Source organism: Doryrhamphus excisus, chromosome 18, assembly GCF_030265055.1.
Source record: "Doryrhamphus excisus isolate RoL2022-K1 chromosome 18, RoL_Dexc_1.0, whole genome shotgun sequence".
NCBI lineage: Eukaryota > Metazoa > Chordata > Actinopteri > Syngnathiformes > Syngnathidae > Doryrhamphus > Doryrhamphus excisus.
This window is the reverse complement of record NC_080483.1, coordinates 16855041-16879974: the sequence shown is the minus strand read 5'-3', so window position 1 is coordinate 16879974 and position 24934 is coordinate 16855041. Positions and strand designations below refer to the sequence as shown.

The following is a 24934-nucleotide window of genomic DNA, read 5'->3' as shown; positions in this document are numbered from 1 at the left end:
AGAGATGTATTTTGTAAAAAAAAATCAATAAAAAATATAAAATACAATTATTTAGGGGGCCCCTATTATATGAAATTTGTCAGAGATTTTTTTGTAAAAAAAAAAAAATCAATACAATATATAAAATTATTTAAGGGGGCTTAAGAACATTTTAGGGGGGTCCATATTATATGAAATTTGTCAGCGATGTTTTTTGTAAAAAAAAAATCAATAAAAAATATAAAATAAAATTATGTAGGGGGGCTTAAGAACATTTTAGGGAGGTCCATATTATATGAAATTTGTCAGAGATGTTTTTTGTAAAAAAAAAATCAATAAAAAATATAAAATAAAATTATTTAAGTGGGTTTAAGAACATTTCAGGGGGCCCCTATTATATGAAATTTGTCAGAGATTTTTTTGTAAAAAAAAAAAAAATCAATAAAATATATAAAATAAAATTATTTAAGTGGGCTTAAGAACATTTTAGGGGTCCGTATTATATTAAATTTGTCAGAGATTTTTTTGTAAAAAAAATCTATAAAAAATATCAAATTATAGGGGGGCTTAAGAACATTTTGACTGAAGTCCCCCTAAAAATATGTGACGATCCACGGTATTATACTCCTTAGTCTCCACTTTGCTGCAGCTCCTTTAAACATGACCAATGGTAATATGTTGAGAAGTAAAGCACTAAGAAGACTGTGGTCTCCTCCATTATTGCTATGGGTTTGTTTTGTTTCTACCTTTAGCCTGTCTTGTTCCAAGCGGTGTGTTCAATGCGGTGTGCTTTTCACCGTTCCTCGTGTTACTGCTTTGTAATGGAAAACCCATCGTCCCAAACAACGCAGAGGTGAGCTGGTATTGAGCCCTAAAGAGACCGAAGCCGTACGCTTTGGTCATTTTTAATAATAATAATAATATTGTTCATAACAGTGTGTGTTTATAACTGGTTCTTGCTGGCTAATGTTTATGTAGCGCGGATGGCCGGAGCTACTGAAATATTCCCACGTACGGGTGTGTCCAATGTTTTAGTGTGGCAGCTAGCTAGGATTTGGCAGCAGGGTATTCCGTGTATTGGAATGCTGACAGCAACAAAGACGTCACCACATTCATTCTCTTCCGTCCTCTAAACTAATCCTCACTGTGCCTCTGTCCTTCCGTGGAACGCTTTGTTCCTTTTTCCCCAAACAGGCCTCAAAATGGCTCCATGATCCTCTACAACCGCAAGAAGGTGAAGTACAGGAAAGATGGATACTGCTGGAAGAAAAGGAAAGACGGGAAGACCACCCGAGAGGATCACATGAAACTCAAAGTCCAGGGTGTCGAGGTGAGAAAGAAGTCTGGGATTTTTTTTTTTTTTTTTTTTTTTTTGCTGAGTTTGGCTTGGCTGCCGATTCCAATCCATCCTGTTAGTCACTCCTTCACTCCGTGTAGACGCACACGTGTGGTTCAAGCGTGCACACAACAACACAGGCTGAGCGCTACATATACACATGTGTGTTTGTGTGTGTGTGTTTGTGTGTGTTTGTGCTGCCCTCCAACCTTTGCACCCCCCCCCTCCCTGCTCCTCCTTTTGCCCCTGTCTCCCTTCCCTCTCTCTCCCTCTTTCCGAAGGATAAGAGTGTGTTTGGCCTGCAGCCAGGAATGATGTCAATGCCTTCTTCAGCAGAACGGAGAGCGGTATCGATCCAGTCTCAAGGCAGCGTCTGTTCGTGTGTGTGTGTGTGTGTGCGTGTGTGTGTGTGTGTGTGTTTGAGTCACATCAGCCAGCTGAAAAATGGATTATTCAGCAGGAATATACGGAGAGGTGAGAGGAGCGAGCATGCATGTGTCAGAAGGAGAAAGACGGAGGGAGATTGGAAAAGCAAGGAGAGACGAGGTAGCGAGGTAGCGAGGTAGCGAGGTAGCGAGCTAGCACACGTATCGGAGGCTCGCTCACAGATGAACAGCAGACATAGGCAAAGGGAATAATTGAGATCAAGTATTCCCATCTGCACCTCCATTATTTACAACCCCACACTCGCACTGACAATCATCTGACATGCATTTTTCTGCAGCCGTGCACAAACACACACACACACACACACACACACACACACTCACACACACACACACATCCAAAGGCAAGTGTTTCTCTCCCTGGTAGTTGCTCAGTAATTGTTTGTGTCACCTCTTCCCGGGACCCCTCAAGCAGGAATGGCAAAGAGCAGGAGGATAGCAAGAGGCGGGACAAACCAGCACCAGGCTGCATGGAGAGCCTCCTCATATCAGATGGAAATATATGGAAATGCTCTCTGCCTTTGGCCAAACACACTTTAGATGGCCGCCGGGCTTCTTCTCACAAGAGGAGAAAAGGCAAAATGGGAAATGTGTAGCAGACAGCAAACAGAAGAGACTTTTGATGTCGCTATTATGTGTCCGGCACTGGATGTACCATTGTGTTTCTGTGGTCTGATGACCTCTGAAGACCATTATATACACCCCCACCCCCACCCCCACCCACCCACGTGGAGGGAAATCCCACAGGCACCGAAAAAAGAACAATATAGAATGTTGCTGTTTAGAATATACTTTGATTTTGCTGTTATTGAAATACTTCTTCATATTTTTGTTGCTATATATTTAATATGGGACTTCCGAGTCATTTGATCGTCTATAATAACTTTTTATTTACATTTACATTTTAAGGGGCCCCTATTATATTAAATTTGGCAGAGATTTTTTTTGTAAAAAAAAAAAAAAAAATCTATAAAAAAATATCAAATTATTTAGGGGGCCCTATTATATGAAATTTGTCAGATTTTTTTTTGTAAAAAAAATCACTAAAAAATATTTTTAAAAAATTATTTAGGGGGGCTTAAGAACATTTTGGGGGGGGCCTATTATATGAAATTTGTCGGAGATTTGGTTTTTTTAATCTATAAAAAATATCAAATTATTTAGGGGGCCTTAAGAACATTTTAGGGGGTCCATATTATATGAAATTTATAAAAATATATTTATAAAAATGTATTTATTTATTTATAAAAAATATAAAATACAATTATTTAGGGGGGCCCTATTATATGAAATTTGTCAGAGATTTGTTTTTTTTAATCTATAAAAAATATCAAATTATTTAGGGGGGGCTTAAGAACATTTTAGGGGGTCCATATTATATGAAATTTATACAAATATATTTATAAAAATGTATTTATTTATTTATAAAAAATATAAAATACAATTATTTAGGGGGGCTTAAGAACAATTTAGGGGGGCCCTATTATATGAAATTTGTCAGAGATTAGTTTTTTTAATCTATAAAAAATATCAAATTATTTAGGGGGGCCTTAAGAACATTTTAGGGGGTCCATATTATATGAAATTTATACAAATATATTTATAAAAATGTATTTATTTATTTATAAAAAATATAAAATACAATTATTTAGGGGGGCTTAAGAACAATTTAGGGGGACCCTATTATATGAAATTTGTCGGAGATTTTTTTTAATCTATAAAAAAATATCAAATTATTTAGGGGGGCCTTAAGAACATTTTAGGGAGTCCATATTATATGACATTTATAAAAATATATATTTATAAAAAAATTATTTATTTATTTATAAAAATATAAAATAAAATTATTTAAGGGGGCCCTATTATATGAAATTTGTCAGAGAAAATCTATGAAAATTTTTTTTAAATCTACAAAAAATATGTAATAATTTAGACCATTATATCCCCCAACGTGGAGGGAAATCCCACAGGCATAAAAAAAATGGATCCTCCGGCCATACGTTATTAATACCCCTCTGCCAAATATGGATATTTTTATTAGTCAACATCATCTGATGAAAGACCTTTTCAAAAATACAATGATACCACCTAAGTGCCTGTAACCTGAGTTCTCCTTTGCTGTTCTCTCCTTTGCTGTCCTCACCCCCCCCCCCCCCCCGCCCCCCTTTGTGTCCCGCTCCCTCCATTTTCTTTTTTCTTGTTTCCCCCTGAAATTTCCTCTCCTCTCTCTAGTGTCTGTATGGCTGCTACGTCCACTCCTCCATCATCCCCACCTTCCACCGTAGATGCTATTGGCTGCTGCAGGTAAGATACCCACCTCCCATTCCCTGCCTTGCCGTTGGGCACACACCAACACAGGATGAAGTATACGGCGTATATGTTCTGTATTGCGGTGACGGCTGCTTATTTGCCGTCGATGTACAAAGATTCCTTCGCCCGGTTATGTGAAGATTCACCATCCCACGCCAAAAGCCAGCAGAAACCGTGTCGTATATTGTTCATTTTACGCGCCGCGTGTTTAATCTCTTAAATTGTCCATTACATTTCCAAAACAGCACACTAACCTCCAACATAAAGCATTGATAAACATCCTCCTCTTCAAAAATTAATGAGGCAGCCTATACTAAAAAGTACTAGCACAAAGTCGGGTAATAATAAAACTGGACGGCGTGGCTGAGTTTATCGTCCCACTCGCAAAATATATTTGGTATTATGGGAACGTTCCTCGCTGACTTGGAAAAACTTTTCTTAGCCAGAAGTTGGCCGAGTCATCTTCACTCAGACTACCTATTGTGATCATCAAGGACTGAAGGCGATGCTCTCCATGTGTTCCTCTTGAAGAAAAAATACCCTGGAGCGACACATATATAGATTTTAGCTTTATGTGGAAGGCGGGGTGGAACACACACACACTCGTTTATCTCTTCAGTGATTGGTTGTGCAAGAACCGCATCATTTTCCGACGTATATGTTGAATCTTAAACATTCAATATTGAATGTTCATTTAAAATATGGAAATTCATACATATTTATGCATTCTTTGCCGATACGTCTTGCATAATTTGTCACATGAATTTTACAAGGACACAATTTGGCCCTGATCTAATGCGTTTTATTTTGCCTCCCGTGTGACTCTATGAGTCTAAACCAGGGGTGGGCAAACTTTTTGACTCGTGGGCCTTATTTATTATTTTATATTTATATTTAAATATTTTAAAAATAATAAAATATTATAATTAAAATAAAATTAAAATAATAATTATTATATTATTATTATGTAAAATATGCAAATATAACAATATTATTATATATAATTAATATAATAATTAGCATTAATATAATAAATATAATAATCATAATAGTTATAATAATAATATAATAATTATTATTTTAATTTTTATTATTATTATGTGCTTGTGTCTCTTTTTCAGGAGCACTTTGTAAACAACAGACCTATATATTTTACACGTAACAGTCCACCTGGTATTATTGTATCTGTAAAATTGTCATGCAATCTGCTATTATTATTTATTATTTTATATTTATATTTAAATATTTTAAAAATAATAAAATATTATAATAATTAAAATAAAATTAAAATAATAATTATTATATTATTATTATGTAAAATATGCAAATATAACAATATTATTATATATAATTAATATAATAATTAACATTAATATAATAAATATAATAATCATAATAGTTATAATATAATAATTATTATTTTAATTTTTATTATTATGATGTGCTTGTGTCTCTTTTTTCAGGAGCACTTTGTAAACAACAGACCATGTCAAACAACGAAATTGATACAACCATCAAAAGGTTGGCTCAGGCCATGATGCCAGCTTGTATGTTGACTTTAAATTAAATACTTTGGAAAGATTGGGCGGGCCGTATTCAAACACTTGGCGGGCCGGATGTGGCCCCCGAGCCGTAGTTTGCCCACCCCCGGTCTAAACCTGGGAGGGGGTTTTGAGGAAGAGGAAAGGGGGGGGTGGGGGGGTGTACCATTTTCTGCTCTTTGCACATATATCACATCCCATCAGCGAATACGATCATAAACCAGCCCCGTCTGCGCTGTTGCATCGCACAGTGTGGTGCCGCAGCAGCCCACTGTGCCATTTTCGAGTTCCACCTCAGCGGGCCCCTCCCCCTCACCTGAGTCCGTCTACTGAATCTTTTATCGAGAAGAGCTTCCAAACTTGCTCTCAAATCCGCACCGAGCGCACATACGCACTTGTTGAATCATTCATGGGGTGTAAATTCTATAGGTTTGCTGGTGTGCGATGCTATATAGTATGGCCAGCTGCACACGCTCACTCCGTTTCTATCATGTGGACCTTTCCACTGGGCTGGGGGGGGGGGGGGGGGGGTGATGAGCGGGCCGACGCTGTTAAATGTTTTATAGGCAGGTGAGAGAATCTTGTATGACACGCTATGTCCGACCTCCCTCCTGACCTCCACATACTCTCCCGCATTCCTTGTCCGTTTCCCGTCCTTCTGCAAAATCGGCTATTAATGTAGTGCCTTGCTCATGGAGACGCAATCAGCAACAAATAGACACGGTGTTTAACCAACGAGATATGTCCCGGTGTGTTCCAGAACCCGGATATCGTGCTGGTGCACTATCTGAACGTGCCGGCGGTGGACGATAGCGGGAAGCCGTGCGGCCCGGTTCTGTGCTCCATCAACACCGACAGGAAGGAGTGGGCCAAGTGGAGCAAGGAGGAGCTCATCGGACAACTCAAACCCATGTGTGAGTTATCTTCTAACTCTTTCATTTGGCCCGCTCGCTCGTCCTTAACCTGAGAATAGGAGTCGTACTGGGCCCCGGAACCGAAGCCATCGTAATTAAAAAGATGAAAAGCCAATTAAAGCCAAACTTCAGATACCAGACTTCAAAAAAAAAAAAAAACACGGGTTTAATAGATTCCAAAATTCAGTTGAGATAAGAGGTAACTGCAGCACTTCAGATAATATGGAAATTGGATTTTTTAAAAAAGACAATTTGTTTGAATTCATTTCAAATGTTGCTCTCATGAATCTCATGGCGTCTTTCAACAAGGTTGTCTTTAGAGACCACTGTAATGTGACGTTTGGGGACGTGGGGTTCTGGGTGGTAGTGGGGGGGGATCAGTCCAAAAGTCAGTGCCGTGCTGCCACCTACAGGCAATTCCACATTGCACCAAAGAAAAAGGGGAGAACGGAGGGACACAAGATAGAGGTGCCCGAAATATCCAGCATGTATTATTCATAAGTGAGCATCAGCGAGAGAAGATAACTTCGGTACACACACACACACACACACACACACACACACACAGAATTACCTAATCACACTCATCTTTTGATGTGGTTTTGAAGGGCAAAAAAGGACAGCTGCCCAGAACTAAGTGGCTTGTTGACTTAAATAGTACTTATCTCTCTCTTCAAAAGATCATCTCCCCGGCTGCAGCTTGAAGACATCACATTTAGAAATAGTCTTTTTTTTATTGTGTTTCAACTTGCATGTTTTACAAATTACACTTCCTTGGCCTTTTTTGGGGTGTATTTGTACACTTGTATCACTGATATACTGCTTTTAGGTATTTATAATACCTTCAGTTCTACATTTCTATCAGAGGAGGGCGCTAATGGACACTTGGGTTAATGCAACCAAATCATTGCCTCACAGGCAGGGGAATCTAACATACATGTAGTTCATATTTCATTCATTCATTCGTGGAGGTGCTGGAACCTATCCCAGCTGTCTTGGGGCGAGAGGCGGGGTCCACCCTGGACTGGTGGCCAGCCAATCATAGAAATCAAAAATAGACAAACAACCATTCACACTCACATTCATACCTATGGACAATTTGGAGTGGCTAATTAACCTAGCATGTTTTTGGAATGGGGAAGGAAACCGGAGTACCCGGAGAAAACCCACGCACGACGTCACGCACGCACAGAGATGGCCAAGGGTGGAATTGAACTCAGGTCTTCTAGCTGTGAGGCCTACACGCTAACCACTCTTTCGCCGTGGGAGCCTATATAATAGTTTGGAAGACCTTATTTTCTTAACGGGGGGGACAGGGGGGATTCAATGTTTAAAATGTTCCTATCTCCCCCTAAATCATTTGATATTTTTTATTGATTTGTAAAAAAATATATATGTTTCATTTTTTATTTTTTATTTTTTATTTATTTTTATTTTTATTTTTATTTTTATTTTTGTTTTTGTTTTTGTTTTTGTTTTTATTTTTATTTTTATTTTTATTTTTATTTTTATTTTTATTTTTATTTTTATTTTTATTTTTATATTTATTTTTTTATTCAGATTTTATTGAACCATTCCCACCTACATTCATACCTATGGACAATTTGGAGTGGCTAATTAACCTAGCATGTTTTTGGAATGGGGGAGGAAACCGGAGTACCCGGAGAAAACCCGCCCCATTTGTAGAGATGACTTATATTAATGCTTTTTTTCCAAATTGTACATCAACTAATTTTAAGTTACAGTCAAACCTTGGTTAGTGTCATTAATTCATTGCAGAAGGTCCGACTCTAACTGAAACGGATGTTAACCGAATCGGAAATAGGCGTGTTCAGTAAAGGTTCATTTACCCCCTTTACACGCACGCACGGGGGAGAACATGCAAACTCCACACAGAGATGGCCGAGGGTGGGATTGAACTCAGGTCTCCTAGCTGCGCTAACCACTAGACCGCCGTGCAGCAGTTCATTTTTAACGCCGGTTATTGTATTCCACATCCGTCAGGTGCCGGAAGCAGCCTACATCAGAAATGTTCCAGCGTCAAGCAGCGCATCATCTCCTCCAAGCAGGAGTCGGGGGCAGCGGCAGGGGGCGGCGCTACGGTGGGGGCCGGCATCACGGCAGGCCAGAGATCGGAGGAAGCGGATGGCACGGAGGTCCAGAACAGCGACGTGTCGGAGGGCCAGACGGAGCCCAGTCCCGTGGGGCGGCGGAGCAGAGCGGGCGGAGGAGATCGGAGAAACGGGCGAATAACCAAGCCCTCCCTGCTCCCGCAGAGCAGCATGGAGGTGTCCTCCTCCACCTCCGCCAACCAGGTGGAAGTCCCCGACACCACCCAGAGCTCGCCACTCTCAATCGCCAGCGACATGGCCGACAGCCCGGCGCTCGCCATCGGCGCCGCCGGCCTGTCACAGAGCACCGCCGTGTTCATGTCTGAGGTCACCACCTTGACTGGGGATTCGGTTTACTCCGCCGGCCACACCCACCTGCTGCCATCGCCGCACGAGAGCGCCGCCACCGGCATCCTGTTGGCCGTCGCCCCCGAGAACCAGCGGTTCGCGTCGTTTCCAGGCGGGGTCGGCTTAGGGGAGGGAGCGGAGCTGGTTCTTTCCAGCTCGTTAGACTCTGGTGGAGGAGTTAGCCTTCCTGAGACTGCCATGACCTTTGACCCTGACTGCTTCCTCAATAACCCCAAGCAGGGCCAGACCTACGGAGGAGGCGGCGGAAAAAACGAGGGGTGTAACGGCAACGACGGGGGAATCCACTGTTCCTCCAACGGATTCGTCTACAACCCATCCCTCGTCAACAACATCAAGAAGGAAGCCACGCCCCTGGAGCAGCCGCTAGCGCCTCAGGGCGGTTATGTCGGCGAGGGGGCGGGCCTCAGCCCCAGCACCACCTTGGAGCAAATGGACTTCAGTGCGGTCATGTCATCGCCGTGTGTCCCAAGTCTAACCCAGTCCGCTCACCACCCTTCGCCCAACCTCTTCCTGCAGGCCCCGGCTCACGCGAACCAGTCCTCCCAGCAGCAGACCAACGGCGCCGAGGGAGCGCAGGAGTCGGACGAAACCGGGTCTTACATAAGCCTGCAGAGAGACACCCCCGTCACCAACGGAGACCCGCACTCACACCTCCATCCAACCAGCCAAGACCCGCAGGCGCTCTGTGGAAGGAGTGAAAAAGGAGCACCGGGGGCCGCGTTTGCTCTGACCAGCCAGGACACGCGTGTTGACCAGTCCGGCGGCGGGGGTCATCAGGAGGTCGCCAGCAAAGCCGCTGAGAACGGCGGGGACTTGATGCTCAAGTCTGGATCCGCTCACGAGGCTTATGCGAGCGTGGACACGGAGCGCTACCTTCAACCTACGGATGACAATGGCGGCGGCGAGGAGGGGGGCGGCGCCTGCGGAGCGGCAGGAAATGGGGAAAATGAAATTCTTTGTAACGGTGTGAGCTTGTCGGGACCCGGAGGCTCGGTGGGGGCCAGTCCTCAGTCAATAGGCGCTGGTGCCAGCATGGAGAGGGCGCTCTACACTTCCTCCCTCCCTCCACAAGGTGGGGGCGTATCGGCCACGGCGGCGGGAGCCGGCGCCGCCATCAGCCTGGAGGGTTTCGAGGCCTCGTTTGGAAGCCAGTTCTCTGACCTCATAAATGATTTCATCTCGGTCGAGGGGTCTGGAGGTGGGGTCGGGGCGGCTGTCACCGGGGTTCTGATGCCCCAGGAGGGGGCGGTCGGGGAGGAGCAGGGCACAGGGGCAGGCCACCTCCAAGGCTCAGAAGTGGAGCAGGGAGCCCTGGGAATGCTCCAGGAGACCGGGAGGCTGTTTGGTGTGACAGACTACTCCCCCGAGTGGTCTTATCCAGAGGTTAGTAACAACATTAGTATCATTATTTATTCATCGTTGTTGCCCAGAGTAAAATGGGTCTGACGCATGATGGAAGATGGCTGGCGCTGCTGTTAAAAAATGGAATTGTGCTCGGAAATGATTGTTGAGTTAATGAAATTTCAATATTACACTGATTCCTCTGGGTGGCTTAATTAATTCATCCATTTATCACGCGGAATAGTCGGTGAATCACATTGACGCCGCCTCTCGCTGCCGTTACGTCATCTTCGGGGCGATGCTTTCTCTATTTGTCATTATTATGTTACTATCTTTATTAATGCATTTCAAGACAGAACTTTTAAAATGATTTTTGTATTTGACAAACGACAACGCAGCACGTACGCCTCCAATTGAGCATTCTCTTTTCAAATTAAAACATTGAATAATAATAATAGTAATAATAATAATAAATAATACATAATTAAACATTAAATAAAAATGAAAACATTAAATAATAATCCATCCATTTTCCTCCGCTTATCCAGGTCCGGGTCGCGGGGGCAGCAGACTTAGTAGGGAATAATAATTATTAATTAAATTAAAAAATATTGTATTAAATAATTAATAATTAAATAATAATAATGATAAATAAAATAATTAAACATTAAATAAAAATGAAAACATTAAATAATAATCCAATCATCCATTTTCATCCGCTTATCCAGGTCCGGGTCGCGGGGGCAGCAGACTTAGTAGGGAATAATAATTATTAATTAAATTAAATAATATTGTATTAAATAATTAATAATTAAATAATAATAATAAATAAATAAAATAATTAAACATTAAATAAAAATTAAAACATTAAATAATAATCCAATCATCCATTTTCATCCGCTTATCCAGGTCCGGGTCGCGTGGGCAGCAGACTTAGTAGGGAATAATAATTATTAAATTAAATAATATTGTATTAAATAATTAATAATTAAATAATAATAATAAATAAATAAAATAATTAAACATTAAATAAAAATTAAAACATTAAATAATAATCCAATCATCCATTTTCATCCGCTTATCCAGGTCCGGGTCACGGGGGCAGCAGACTTAGTAGGGAATAATAATTACTCATTAAATTAAATAATATTGTATTAAATAATTAATAATTAAATAATAATAAATAAAATAATTAAATGAATTTAATTTATTATTTAATTTTATTCATTAAATAAAAATGAAAACATTAAATAATTACAAAATTAATATATAAATAAATTTGGATGATACTTTTTTTGGATGTTCTGTGAACTGTCCAATGTTCCTTGTTTATACAAATATTCATTACCATTAAAACGATAAGCGATAAGATGAATGGCAATTATAAAATGAACTTAATCCCAAAAAGAAAGAAATTTCCACTGCATTTCAGTCCCGTCACAAAAGGACCTGCTGACATCATGATAGTTATTCTCTGGTTAACATAGGTGAGATAGCCTGGAGATGACTCTTCTGCTCTTCTCATTGCTTAGCACAAAAAGGGATTCACGGCCAAGGACTTTGCTGCTAGTAAGATTTCAACTACATCAACCATTTATCAGCTCATTAAGGACTTCAAGGAGAAAGCTTGAATTGTTGAGAAGGCTTCAGGGCGCCCGAGAAAGTTCAGCAAGTGTCAGGACAGTCTCGGAAAGTTGAATTAGATGTGGGATTGGCGCACCGCCAGTGCTGCGCTTAAAGAATGGTACCAAAACATCCTTTGAGAGCAATTTCTCCCAACCACAACAAAGCTTTTTCTAGCGTGACGGAGCGCCTTGCCATAAGGCAGAAGTGATATCTAACCGGCTCGGGGAACAAAACATCAACATTTGGAGTCAAACCGTAATCCCTACGAGACGTTGTGGTCAATACTTGAAAATTTTGACAAACTCCATGCATTACAAGTTTTTTGCTATGACCATAGTACCTATTTCTATTACATTTGTTTGAGTTTACTCCACTGCTGCCGTCATTGACGGGTATTTGTGCTTCAGGGTGGCGTCAAGGTGCTCATCACAGGACCGTGGTTGGAGTCGAGCAGCGAGTACAGCTGTTTGTTTGACCACATCAGCGTCCCTGCTGCCCTCATCCAACCTGGTGTGCTACGCTGCTACTGTCCAGGTATCACATGTCACACTTTAACATCAGCCGCGATGAACATACTGAAGATGTCCGGGTGTTTTTACAAATGACATTTGTAGCCCCCCTCGTGGGATGTGGTCAAAATGCTTTGGAAGAATACACTAGAGGGGTTAATTGTAGGAATATATTCATAACTAGAGCACAGAAAACCTGTTTATGACCTTCAAATTGTGTTTTTTTTAATATGATTAGAGCCCTCCAGACATGAAATAACACCCCTATATGACCTTTACACTGGTATCTCACAATATAATAGACATAATAACAGAAAATAAGACATATAATACATAAATAACGGTGCTTGCAAAGGTTTGTGTTGTTTGGACTTGTTTTTGTGAAGTTACTTCAAATTCCCAAGTTTAATGTTATTTTAGGGTTTTTTTTTCCGGAGTGTTAGTGACTTGTTTCTATATCCCAGATTCCCAGCCTATGGTTTGTTTCATTTGATACGCTTACTACAGCTTATATAGAAATGATATTGCAATATTGTACAGTAAACCTCAGATATATCGGATTCAATTGTTCCCACTGGTTTTGTCCGATATAAGCGAAATCCGTTATATGCGTATACCGGAAAATGTCCGTTTTACGCATATATGGGATTTATATCCGGTATATGCGTAAATGGGATTTTATCCGTTATAAAAAGGCACTTCCTTGACTATGTTTCCAATGTACCTGGACGCGCAGGCAACGCTGCAAACGCTGCAAATGACGTCGTATAGCGGCCTGTCACGATTCGGCGAATCGGAGCGCCACGATGCGGCCATCCGATATATGCCAGGGAAATTTCATGGAAATGCATTGGAACGGGACTGGAGATTTTGTCCCAAATAGGCGAAATCCGTTATAAAAAAATCCGATATATGCAATGAATTTTTATTGGAAATGCATTACAGAAAAATCGGTTCTTTTTTATCTGTCCGTTGTGAGCGAATTTCCGATATATCCGAGTCCGATATATCCGAGTCCGATATATCCGAGGTTTACTGTACATCATAATTACACACACAGTTTTTACACACAATCACTAACCTGTGAAAATACTGCAAAAACTTGTCCGATGATACACATACCCAGACATCTTTGAACGTGTGAGTACAGTACTTCTTCTCAATGCCTTGTATTCGTATTTGAGGGCCAACTGTAATCCAGATATTGTCAAATATCTATTATAATCAGTCTAATGCTCAATGACTTGTGGGTAATTAATTTCTAAGTCCAACCCATGCCCCCCAAAAAGACTGCGATACACACCTTTAGGTGACTGAATGGGCTGGAAAAACATCATGGCGTTCCGTGGTGACTCAGCTAAACACCTTCAAGTCGCAACTACAAGTCAATCTGATGTATGGGGTCAAACTTTGGTGTTTAATAACGGCGCCGCCTGCGGTGCATTTGTCACGCAACACAGCAGGGGTGCCAAATGTTTCTTTTGTGTGTAGTTCAGGACTAAAATGCCTTATTGGGATGATGCAATAGCTGCTTGAGTCACTTAATAAGATCATTGAATATCTCCTAAGAGTACACACGTTAAAAGTCAGTTTACTCATACACACTTTGATCAAAACAAAGAGTACTATCCCATAATAAGGTCAATACCCACTCCATGCTAATGATATGATTTCCCTGTGTTTGTTTCCAGCCCATGACACAGGACTGGTCATGCTGCAGGTAGCGATGGGTGGAGAGGTCATCTCTTCATCTGTGGTGTTTGAATACAAGGCCCGCGACCTTCCCGCCCTTCCTTCTTCTCAGCACGACTGGCTGTCTCTCGACGGTGAGACTGTTCATCTGTGTGTTGTGGCAACATAGGAGTGTGCTTTCACACACTTGAGGTTCCGGCAAGGAGCTTTGGGGTTCTTGAAAGTGCTTTACATTTAAACGGCGTGGCATGATGAGTATGTCTTTCATTTTCCAGACGGAGAAAAAAAAACAGAAATTCCACACAATAAGCCACTACTTATTTTTTTTTCTTAATAATACAAATGCATTCTAATTGTAGGCACCTTTGAAGGAAACCAATCTATCTGGACATAGAAACATAAAATCAATGCGATAAAATGCAAAGGCTGCACGGTGGAAAAGTCAGTGCGCAGGCCACACAGCTAGGAGACCCGAGTTCAATTCCACCCTGAATGTGTGGGTTTTCTCCGGGTACTCCAGTTTCCTCCCACATTCCAAAAACATGCTAGGTTAATTAGCCACTCCAAATTGTCCATAGGTATGAATGTGAGTGTGAATGGTTGTTTGTCTATATGTGCCCTGGGATTGGCTGGCCACCAGTCCAGGGTGGACCCCGCCTCCTGCCCGAAGACAGCTGGGATAGGCTCCAGCACGCTCTCGACCCTCGTGAGGATACGCGGTAGAAAATGAATGAATAAAGATACAGCATAAGCGGCCCAGTGGGTTTCGAGTCTGGATTTCAAAAGAGGACTAGAGTCTATGATACGGATGTCTGGTGGGATTGAGTTCTAAAGTTTGGGAGCAGGGCGGCTGAAAGCTGTGCAACCCACGGTGCCGAGGGATTGGAATGATAGCAAGCTACCGAGAATGACACCCAGACTCTTAACCTGAGAGGAGGGGTAGACCGTGATGTTGTCGATGTTGAGGGAACTCAACATGAACTGTCAACTCTGGGATGGTGTGGATTGGGAAACTAAACAAAGGCGAGCTTGAAAGCAAAGCGATGAAAATGGATGTAGTATTTAGAGAAAATATTACAGAGAGGGAGAAGGCAGATGAGGAAAAGGTGCGGTCGCATGACGGAGACTTGAGGAACGCCAAAAGTAATACGGAAGGGCTTGAGCTGGATGAACTGAGGTGGGTGTGGATGATGCCAATGGAGGATAGCCTGTTGAGGAGGATGATCGAGTCGGCCAGAATCCACTCCCATTAGGAGGTCATTAGTGATCTCATCAGAATTAACGCATGACCCTGGGAACACTGGGTGTAGGTAGGATTGCAAGGTTTATAGTGTGTGGCCTATAGATATGTACACATTTTTTAATACATTTAATTTTTACAATTTTTTTAGATTTGTGCTCAATATTCCAAAATTTACAGTAGATGTACAGTGTATTACAAAATTGAGTACAAGCCTCACATTTGAGTAAGCATTTGATATCTTATGGCAGAAAAGAAACTTGGCTTGATGTTAGCTTAGTCGTTAGTATAGACAGCAGATGTATCCTCTGAAAATGACTCAACACACAGACGTTATTTTCTAAAGTTGGCAACACAAGTGAATACACCAAGGTTAAAATGGTGACGCTGTGTTTGGGCTTGTTAGCATATTGTTAGTTTCCCAAAGGAGGGGCTCATGCCCTCCCCATCCATGCATACATTTTCTATGCTTATCCTGACTAGGGTCGAGGGGGTATGCTGGAGCCTATCCCGGCTGTCTTCAGACGGGGGCTCATACCTTGAATTCAGAAAGTCACAGTACATGTTGGATTTTATGTTTCCATGAATGAACCGCAACTCACCACTGTCTGCTGCACTCGTGCAGCACCATACCATACCAAATCAAACCTGACCTGACAGCAGCCTTAGAACAGTGGTTCCATACATTCCTTCTGGACTGTCTACAAAACACCATCAGACTGTCATAAGAACTCAATTGCAGTGGTTTTAGTCCTACCTGTCCGTCACATGTGGTGTTCCACAAGGGCCAGTCCTTGGCCCTATGCTGTTCATCACATACATACTCCCTCGGATGTGCAACAACAGGCAACAACTAGTTCTTGAGTTGGATGGATTTATTCCAACAACCAACGTGAGAACTAAAAGGGGTTAAACAAATACAAAATACAATAAGTCACTAGTCACATAATACACAAATATACAATAACATATTATGTCTCCAAATTAGTTTTCTTATCATTAAGCCATTTTCTTTACAATAGTGCAAATAAATTTGTCACATTACATAGAAACATTTCCATAAACAAACAACCATCACATGTGCAACACAATGCATGATTAGCCTTAGCTGGTACAGCAAACTGTAAACTACAGTAAAAGACTGAAAAGAAAATAATACAAAACATATATACTACACCTTAATGGCTGCATAAATGCCTTAGGAGGGAATTATAGATGTCTTCTTTAACTTTTAGCACCTATTAGCTTGTGAGCTCTCCGTATTGTGGCAAACAACGGCGCTTATTTTCTATGGGTGTAACGGTTAAACATGTACGTGCGGAAACGACAATTTTACAGACAATTAGTTCCGCCTCATTAACTTACATGCAGCTAGGTAGGAACCAAAAACGAAAATAGGTAGGAACTTAAAACTAACAGCGTATACTGACTCAGAGGCAGTTATACTACATCTTGGCCACATCATTAGCATGAGCTGTCGTTCCATTGCTACGTTGATGACACAAAACTATACGTATACTGCACCTTAATGGCTGCACACATGCCTTACGACGGAATTATGTATGTCTTCTTTAACTTTTAGCACCTATTAGCTTGTGAGTTCTCCGTAGTGTGGCAAACAACGGAGCTTATTTTCTATGAGTGTAACGGTTAAACATGTACGTGCGGAACCGACAATTTTACAATTAGTTCCGCCTAATTAACTTACATGCAGCTAGGTAGGAACCAAAAACGAAAATAGTAACTTAAATAGTAGGAATTTAAAACTTACAGCATATACTGACTCAGAGGCAGTTATACTACCTTTTGGCCACATCATCAGCATGCATGAGTTGTCCTTGGTGACACAAAACTATACATAAAAACTCCCCCGAAAACCAAGTGTAGCTCCATCTTAACACCAACAAAACCCACTTTACTCTGACTTCCCTAAAATCCGAGCTTCATTCATATTGTCCCAGGAGTAGTTATGTCATAAAAGACAGCTGGGATAGGCTCCAGCATACCGGTGACCCTAGTCGGGATAAGCAGCAAAGAAAATGGATGAATGGAAAATGTGAAGGTTGTGCTAATTTAGTGAGATAACGTTAATAAGGTTATTTATCAGCTTCTTGGCGAGCTGGGAATGCTTGGGAATTCTGTTTCTTTGGTCTTGATGTGAACTCTGTAAAATGGTAAAAGCTGTCATGGCCGGGTGATGCTGAGATCAAACTGTGCTGTCCTTCTGTTTTGGGGAGGTCCATCTCATATGCAAATGAGGCATGTGAGTTTGAGTGACATAAACTTAGAGCTCCCTCGTCTTAGTTAAATCGAACTGCAAGGTTTTAAAAGTGTAAGTTCATGCTGGTTTTGTGGTCTGGGCTGTAATCCATGCAACGTCTGCGTCGGCAACACGCGTCTCCTGAGTGAGACATACCCTTCATTGCGTGTGTGCGCCCCCGTCTGCGCGTTGCGCAATGCGGCAATGCGGCTGCACGGTCACAGCGTGCTGCATGCACAAGTGAAGGGCAAAGAAAGACAAAGTAGCACCCCCCCCCCCCTCCGCCCCCCTGACATCCAAAATGTTCACCCCCGCCCGCCGTTATTATGACAACACATTTACGCACAGAGGTTCACAGTATACACACAAACGCACCACAAACATAAACATAAAAGAGCATGTTTGAGCGTAACTGTGTTTATTCCCGGCGTCATCACACGTCTGATCCGGTTTAGGTGTGGGGGGGGGGGGGTGCAGTCTTCTTAAGCGCCGATGACGATCAAACCTCCTGCAGCTCCGAAGTCTGGCGCGCTGATTTGAAGCGCTGTCTCTCCCCTCCACACACTCAACGTGGTCTCTCCCTCTCCTTCCCTTGCTCTCTCTCTCTCTCTCTCTCTCTCTCTCTCTCTCTCTCTCTCTCTCTCTCTCTCTCTCTCTCTCTCTCTCTCTCTCTCTCTCTCTCCTTCTCTCCCTCTCTCTGTTGTTCCGAGTATCAATGTGTGTTGCACACTTCAAACTAACGCGGTTGTGCAGAAACGGGAACAAAGAGACACTCGCTGTTTGGGTTCGTAGATGATTTGATTTTAAGAAATGATGACTGGAAAGTGTAAGCGGTGTGTTGCATGAGTTGTTTAGTCAGACGATGCTTTGGATAGATATGATATGATTGTATCTCTTTTTTTTATTGATATGGCAATAGGGGAAATGATATTCCACAGGTAGACATGTTGTTTGCTTGCTAAATGTTTGAACCAGACCTACGGAACAATAACAAAACAACAAGTACAGGGTGGCTAACCTTAGGATAATCTGTTTTTTTACTTGATGGAGATCGCATGTATATACTATATAACCTTATAGGGAACCTTATAGAATGTAAATATGTACATTTTGTATAGCTAGCTGTCAATCGTGTGCCTGTACAACGTGTACAACATGCTAGCGATCACTTGTTTAGCTATATAGGAAATGGCTTGCTTGGAAATTAACGCTACTAAACTGTCCAGGGACTATTACAGTCTCATTAGAAGTATAACGATAAAGATAAGTGGTTGTAACTTCTTTTTTTGTGCTTTTTACTGTGTGTTTCGGGTTGCTTGTTTACATCGTTTGGCAAAAAAGGGCGGTACTTTCCATATGATTAGTTGAAAGTCTCAATCTGATTGGCAGACAGCAATGTTGGAAGTCTGGTCTTTGTGTCACTCACGTGGTCCCGCCCCCTTTTTCTCAGACTGTCCTACAGACAGCAGCAAGGGGGGGAGAGAGGAGGACCTGAGTGACATGATGTACACTGCAGCAAAACCGCAGCTGCATGGAAGTAAATCATCAGCTTTTTAAAAAGCTCCAAAAATTTGGTAGATGTGTGACTTTTATTCCACATCGGCTTCCCAATGCTGGTGCAGACCCTTGGTGGTCTTCCCTCCAATACAAGCCCCCTGCCTCTGTCTTATCCTGTTTTTTTTTTTTTTGTAGATACCCAATTCAGGATGTCCATCTTGGAGCGTCTGGAGCAGATGGAACAGAGGATGGCTGATATAACCAATCAAAACCCCAGCTCAGAAACCATGGCAACCAAGAGTGGAGGGGTGGAAGGAGGGGGAGCCACTGAACAGCAGTCTCAAGTAAGGCTGAAAGATGGCATTTTTATGAGCGACATTTTGATGTACTTATGTACAATAAGTTAATAATAAGTAAGGAATCTGGGGGGCTATTTAGAGCTACAATGGTGCTATATATAGACCACCAAGGGTATCGAATATAACATTCATTCATATATTTTCTACTGCTTATCCTCACGAAGGTCACGGGTGTGTTGGAGCCTATCCCAGCTGTCTTCGGGCGAGAGGCGGGGTCCAGCCAATCCCAGGGCACATATAGACAAACAACCATTCACACTCACATTCATACCTATGGACAATTTGGAGTGGCTAATTAACCTATTATGTTTTTGGAATGTGGGAGGAAACCGGAGTACCTGGAGAAAACCCATGTATGCAAAGTGGAATTGAACTCGGGTCTCCTAGCTGTGAGGCCTGCGCAATAACCACTCCTCCACCATGCATTCCCTAAAATATAACAATAAAACGGAATATATCCATACAGTTGTTCACAGTGTATTAAACAAATCCTGTTGTTTACATCAACAACAGGACAAATTAAAGATACAGAAAATTAAATAAGCATATTTTTTAAAGTATGTTATGCAAGGTGGAATTGAACTCGGGTCTCCTAGCTGTGAGGCCTGCGCAATAACCACTCCTCAACCATGCATTCCCTAAAATATAACAATAAAACGGAATATATCCATACAGTGGTACACAGTGTATTAAACAAATCATGTTGTTTATATCAACAAGAAGACATATTAAAGATACAGAAAATGAAATAAGTATATATTTTAAAGTATGTTATGCAAGGTGGAATTGAACTCGGGTCTCTTAGCTGTGAGGCCTGCGCAATAACCACTCCTCAACCATGCATCCCTAAAATATAACAATAAAACGGAATATATCCATACAGTGGTACACAGTGTATTAAACAAATCATGTTGTTTGCATCAACAAGAAGACATATTAAAAATACAGAAAATTAAATAAGCATATATTTTTAAGTATGTGGATACTATAAAATGTACCTGTTCAAAAGTGTCGGAAAAAGACGTGAGGATATCTGAGATAAGCGGTATATGAATGAATCGCATCAGAGGACGTGCATGTAAATTGAGACTTCATCATTTTGGTAATCTGACTATTTTAATGCATGTAAATTTAGTCAGTTTTCTTGGTTCAGTTTTCTCCTTGAAAATATGATTCCACTTCCTTGATGGTACCACTTTCTTCTCCAGACCTCTCCGGACCACAGTTCGTTCGAGGGGCGAGTTGTGGTTGTGTGTGAGAAGATGATGTCCCAGCCATGCTGGGCCTCCTCCAATCAGCTCGTCCACAGTAAGAACTCCAGAGGAATGACCTTACTCCATCTGGCCGCAGCTCAGGGCTACGCTGGGCTCATTCAGACTCTGATCCGCTGGCGGTGAGTACCACACATGAAACAGCACATCATTAGGAGAGATGTTTCATTTCATGTGCTTGTTTTTGCTCTGCAGAACCAAGCACGCTGACAGTATTGACCTTGAGCTGGAAGTGGATCCTCTTAACGTGGACCATTTCTCCTGCACACCACTGGTGAGTGATCAATACTCATCAGTACCTGAAGGCTTATGCCATGTTCAATGTTTACCCTTGGTCTCCACAGATGTGGGCTTGTGCTCTTGGTCATACTGACGCAGCGCTGGTGCTCTACCAGTGGGACACGAGAGCTTTGGCTATTCCTGACTCTCTGGGTCGCTTGCCGCTCAACATCGCCAGATCCCGGGGCCACACGCGATTGGCCGAGCTCTTGGAGCAGCTGCAGCAGAGTCCTCAAGCTCAAAGCCAGCCTGCTGATTCGTGGATGGACAGGTGGAGAGGTGGCGCTGAACTCGGTAGAATAAGCAGCAGTCATTCTTCTAACCCTAACTCAGGTGAGAAAGCTCATGGATATAGTTGTAAGTGATTAATATTGATTATATTATGAGTTATAAATGAGTTAATCCTAATATTAGCAGCACAGGGAAACTTTTCTCAGCTCAGACAATCTATTTGGAAAAGTTTGATCTTTTTTCACTGAAGGTTCTCGGGATCTTGGACAGGAAATGTGACGATAATGCTTTGACATTGCTTGAAAAGACTTAGTTCCAAACTAACCATGTTAACCTCAGCCACTAGGGGGCGACAGTGCTTGCATGGTAGGGCTCTGACAGACATTTTGAATTAAAACTCCAACATCTGTATGAAATGAGTGAAGTATGCGGAGGTCGGTGCTTATTTTGTGTTCTTTTAACCTCTCATGGCCAAGTCTGATGTTCTGCAGAACTCACCATATTCAGAGTGATCATAATATTCTTATTTCTCATGTCTTTGTTTTCCCAGAGGCGAGAACGAGGCCAGGGAGTCAGTCACAGTCAAACAACCAGACCTGGAACCAGACAGGACCCCGAGCCTCACAGGCAACCCAGGGAGAGCAGGCGGGTCCACCCCCGGCTAAGAGACTCAAAGCCACCCAGCAGCAACTCTCTAACTTAACCTCCAGCGACGTAACCTCCGGCCCGAAGCACCTCAGCCCCAACGATCACCTCCCCCCTGTACCCAGCCCCCAACAAATCCAACATCCCAACCTCAGCAATCGGAACGCACTTCCCGCCAGTTTCAGTCCCGACCGTCCGCGGCTACCCAGCAGCCCCCCCTTCTCCCACCTGCAGGCCAGGATAGGGGCTTCGGGAGGGGGCGTCAGGTGGAGTCTGAGACAGACTCTGGGGCAGCGTAGCCTAGCCAGGAGGATTCTGGGGAAGGAGAGACTGGCGGTTCACCTGCGCCAAAGAGTGCTGACTGACAGGGGGGAGGAGACAGAGCTGCTGACCTATCAGGATAACACGGACGACTTGCAGGTATGGGGGAGTATTCAAGAGCTCACATGCATGCTCATTGTGGAATAAGTCCAAGGAGTAATTACAGATGCAACAAGGGTCCACCCTGGACTGGTGGCCAGCCAATCACAGGGCACATATAGACAAACAACCATTCACACTCACATTCATACCTTTGGAGTACAATTTGGAGTGGCTAATTAACCTAGCATGTTTTTGGAATGGGAGAGGAAGCCGGAGTACCCGGAGAAAATCGCAAGAAAACCGGGAGAACATGCAAACTCCACACAGAGATGGCCGAGGGTGGAATTGAACCCTCGGGTTTCCTAGCTGTGAGGCCTTCGCGCTAACCACTTGTTTGCCGTGCAGCCCTAAATATTATTATTAATAATTATTATATATAATAATAATGATTAATTATATTCATTAATATAATAATATAATTCATTAATTATAATAATATTATTATTAAATAAATAAATATAAAAATATTAAATAAAAATATATAATATTATATAATAACATCATATATAATAATAATTATTAATTATAAGAAATTTTATTATATAATAATATTATTAAATACATATATAAATAATAATTGTTATTTATATATTATTATTATATTATTTATATATTATTAATTATTATTAAACAACATGTAGCTTAAACAAATAAAATGATTCCAATCTTGCTCCATGTTAATGGTCCTAATAGGGGCAACACACACACACACACACACACACACACAGACATGTGCATAGTAAAATTGTTTTGTTTTGATTATGTGCAAATGCATTAGGTTAGCATAGATATTCAGAAAATTAATTTCCAGGTTCCCTGTCTGTTTTTACTAATTACAGTAATACATTGATTTTCTTATGAAATCTGACACACACTTTGTCCAAAAGACAGGGGTCTTACATGTGTGTGTGTGTGTGTGTGTTCCAGGTGGATATTTCAATGTTAGCTGATCACATCATGGAGACATCCGCTGGTCGACTGAAACAGGGAACCATGGAGGCTGACACGGACTCTGGAAGGCTGGGCCTCAGCAGGGATGTCAGATTATTATCTGGTTATCTTGCTGAAGTGGAAAGGTGCGTTATGTAATATAAATATGTTTGTATTATACTTTAGTATGCTAAAAAAAAAAAAGCAAAAATCTATATTTTTAACTTTGCTAAGATGTGTGCTTTACTTTCTGGTGCTCTCCAGGTTCCTTAATGCCAAACTTCATACTCCTGGCCCTAAACCAACCTCTCACTCAGGGCCTGAGGGTGAGCTGAGTCAACAAGCTGAGAAAGTCCTGTCCAACCGCTCTGACTGGAACTCCTTCCTCTCCACAGCTATGAAAGGGGAACGCTTGAAAACGGACTCATCTTTTCTAGCCATGACGGAGGCAGAGCAGAGAGAACTGTACGAGACCATCAGGAACGCTCTGCACTCCCTTAGAAAACACAAGGTGTCCATTCCTCTTGCTTTCCTTTGCATGCGTCCGTCTTGCACGAATCTTCTTTGCTACTTTTTTTATACGAAGGCTTTCCATCGCCCCCCTCAGGGTCCTATTCAGGAACAACGCAAAGAGATTGCAGCAGTGATTCAGCGCTGCTATAAGAGATACAAGCAGGTAAGATTCATTGGAAAGCGTTTTAAATATCTGCATTACTAATGAAGGTAGTCGGAATTAGAGCGATCGTTTCTTCACCTCTAAAGCCCGAACCATTCATCCGTTACTTTTCTACCGCTTATCCTCATGTTTGGTGCCATGTTTCTGTTCACTTTTACTGCACGTTATTGAGCTTATTAAAATGGATCCGCTTCCTCTAGTACTGTTTATAGCTTTGCTGTCTAAAATTAACTCGCAAAATAAATTAAACCGCAATAAAAGTGTTTAGTTCAGGGGTGTCCAAACTGCGGCTAATGGCTGTTTTTTTTTTTTAATTGGACTGTGCACATTTTCAAAATATAATTAAAAAAAATGAAAACAAAACAGCAAAAATGGAAGAAACTGTAGTCATTTATGAGGAAAAAATCTAGGTCTTAAAAAATTAAAATGTAATTTAAAAAATAGTTAAGTCCTCATGGGAAACAAAAAAAAGCGTTACGGAGGCAATTTTTTTTTGAAAACGTGGTTCCCAAAATATGGGAATCAAGTTGAAATTATGAGATATCCATAACAATATCCAATAACAGAAATGGTCAAATGAGCAAAAACGTGTAAGGAGGAAAAAGTTGATTAAAAAAAGAAAAGTTTCATATAATAGGGCAAAAGCAGGCTAATAAGTAAGCCAATAATGCAGGCTAATACTACTACTAGTGGCTAAGCCTACTACTGTAGGTACTGCTGTTGTTCTTAAGCCCCCCGAAATAATTTGATTTTTTTTTCATTGTTTTTTTTTTTTACAAAAAAAATCTCTGACAAATTTCATATAATAGGATCCCCCTAAAATGTTCTTAAGCCCCCCTGAATAATTTGATTTTTTAATAGTTTTTTTTCTTCAAAAAAAATCTCTGTCAAATTTCATATAATAGGATCCCCTTAAAATGTTCTTAAGCCCCCCTAAATAATTTGATAT

General features: G+C 41.5%; 2 protein-coding genes across 5 annotated transcripts in view; one reads left to right on the top strand and one right to left on the bottom strand.

The window, feature by feature from the left end:
* LOC131105915 (dnaJ homolog subfamily C member 11) overlaps window positions 1–16902 on the bottom strand; it is a 166876-nt gene extending 149974 nt beyond the window's left edge. The window contains exons 1-2 of the mRNA XM_058054422.1: window positions 16592–16902; window positions 16172–16313 (exon numbers count right to left, since the gene is read on the bottom strand). The gene's annotated coding sequence lies outside the window, so the exon portion shown is untranslated. The remainder of the gene's footprint in view (window positions 1–16171; window positions 16314–16591) is intronic.
* The window catches only part of LOC131105911 (calmodulin-binding transcription activator 1-like), a 73285-nt gene that overhangs the window by 43115 nt on the left and 5236 nt on the right, over window positions 1–24934 (top strand). For 2 of the 4 annotated variants that reach the window (XM_058054411.1, XM_058054413.1), the window contains exons 5-19: window positions 1174–1309; window positions 3994–4065; window positions 6373–6526; window positions 8531–10389; window positions 12381–12507; window positions 14174–14308; window positions 19367–19515; window positions 20739–20923; window positions 20997–21075; window positions 21146–21413; window positions 21862–22376; window positions 23307–23455; window positions 23574–23635; window positions 23705–23820; window positions 23917–23985. In XM_058054411.1, coding sequence (XP_057910394.1) covers window positions 1174–1309; window positions 3994–4065; window positions 6373–6526; window positions 8531–10389; window positions 12381–12507; window positions 14174–14308; window positions 19367–19515; window positions 20739–20923; window positions 20997–21075; window positions 21146–21413; window positions 21862–22376; window positions 23307–23455; window positions 23574–23635; window positions 23705–23820; window positions 23917–23985 — 4075 coding nt within the window. Of the gene's footprint in view, window positions 1–1173; window positions 1310–3993; window positions 4066–6372; window positions 6527–8530; window positions 10390–12380; window positions 12508–14173; window positions 14309–19366; window positions 19516–20738; window positions 20924–20996; window positions 21076–21145; window positions 21414–21861; window positions 22377–23306; window positions 23456–23573; window positions 23821–23916; window positions 23986–24934 lie in introns of all 4 variants that reach the window. The other 2 variants (XM_058054410.1, XM_058054412.1) reach the window with 2 other exon arrangements.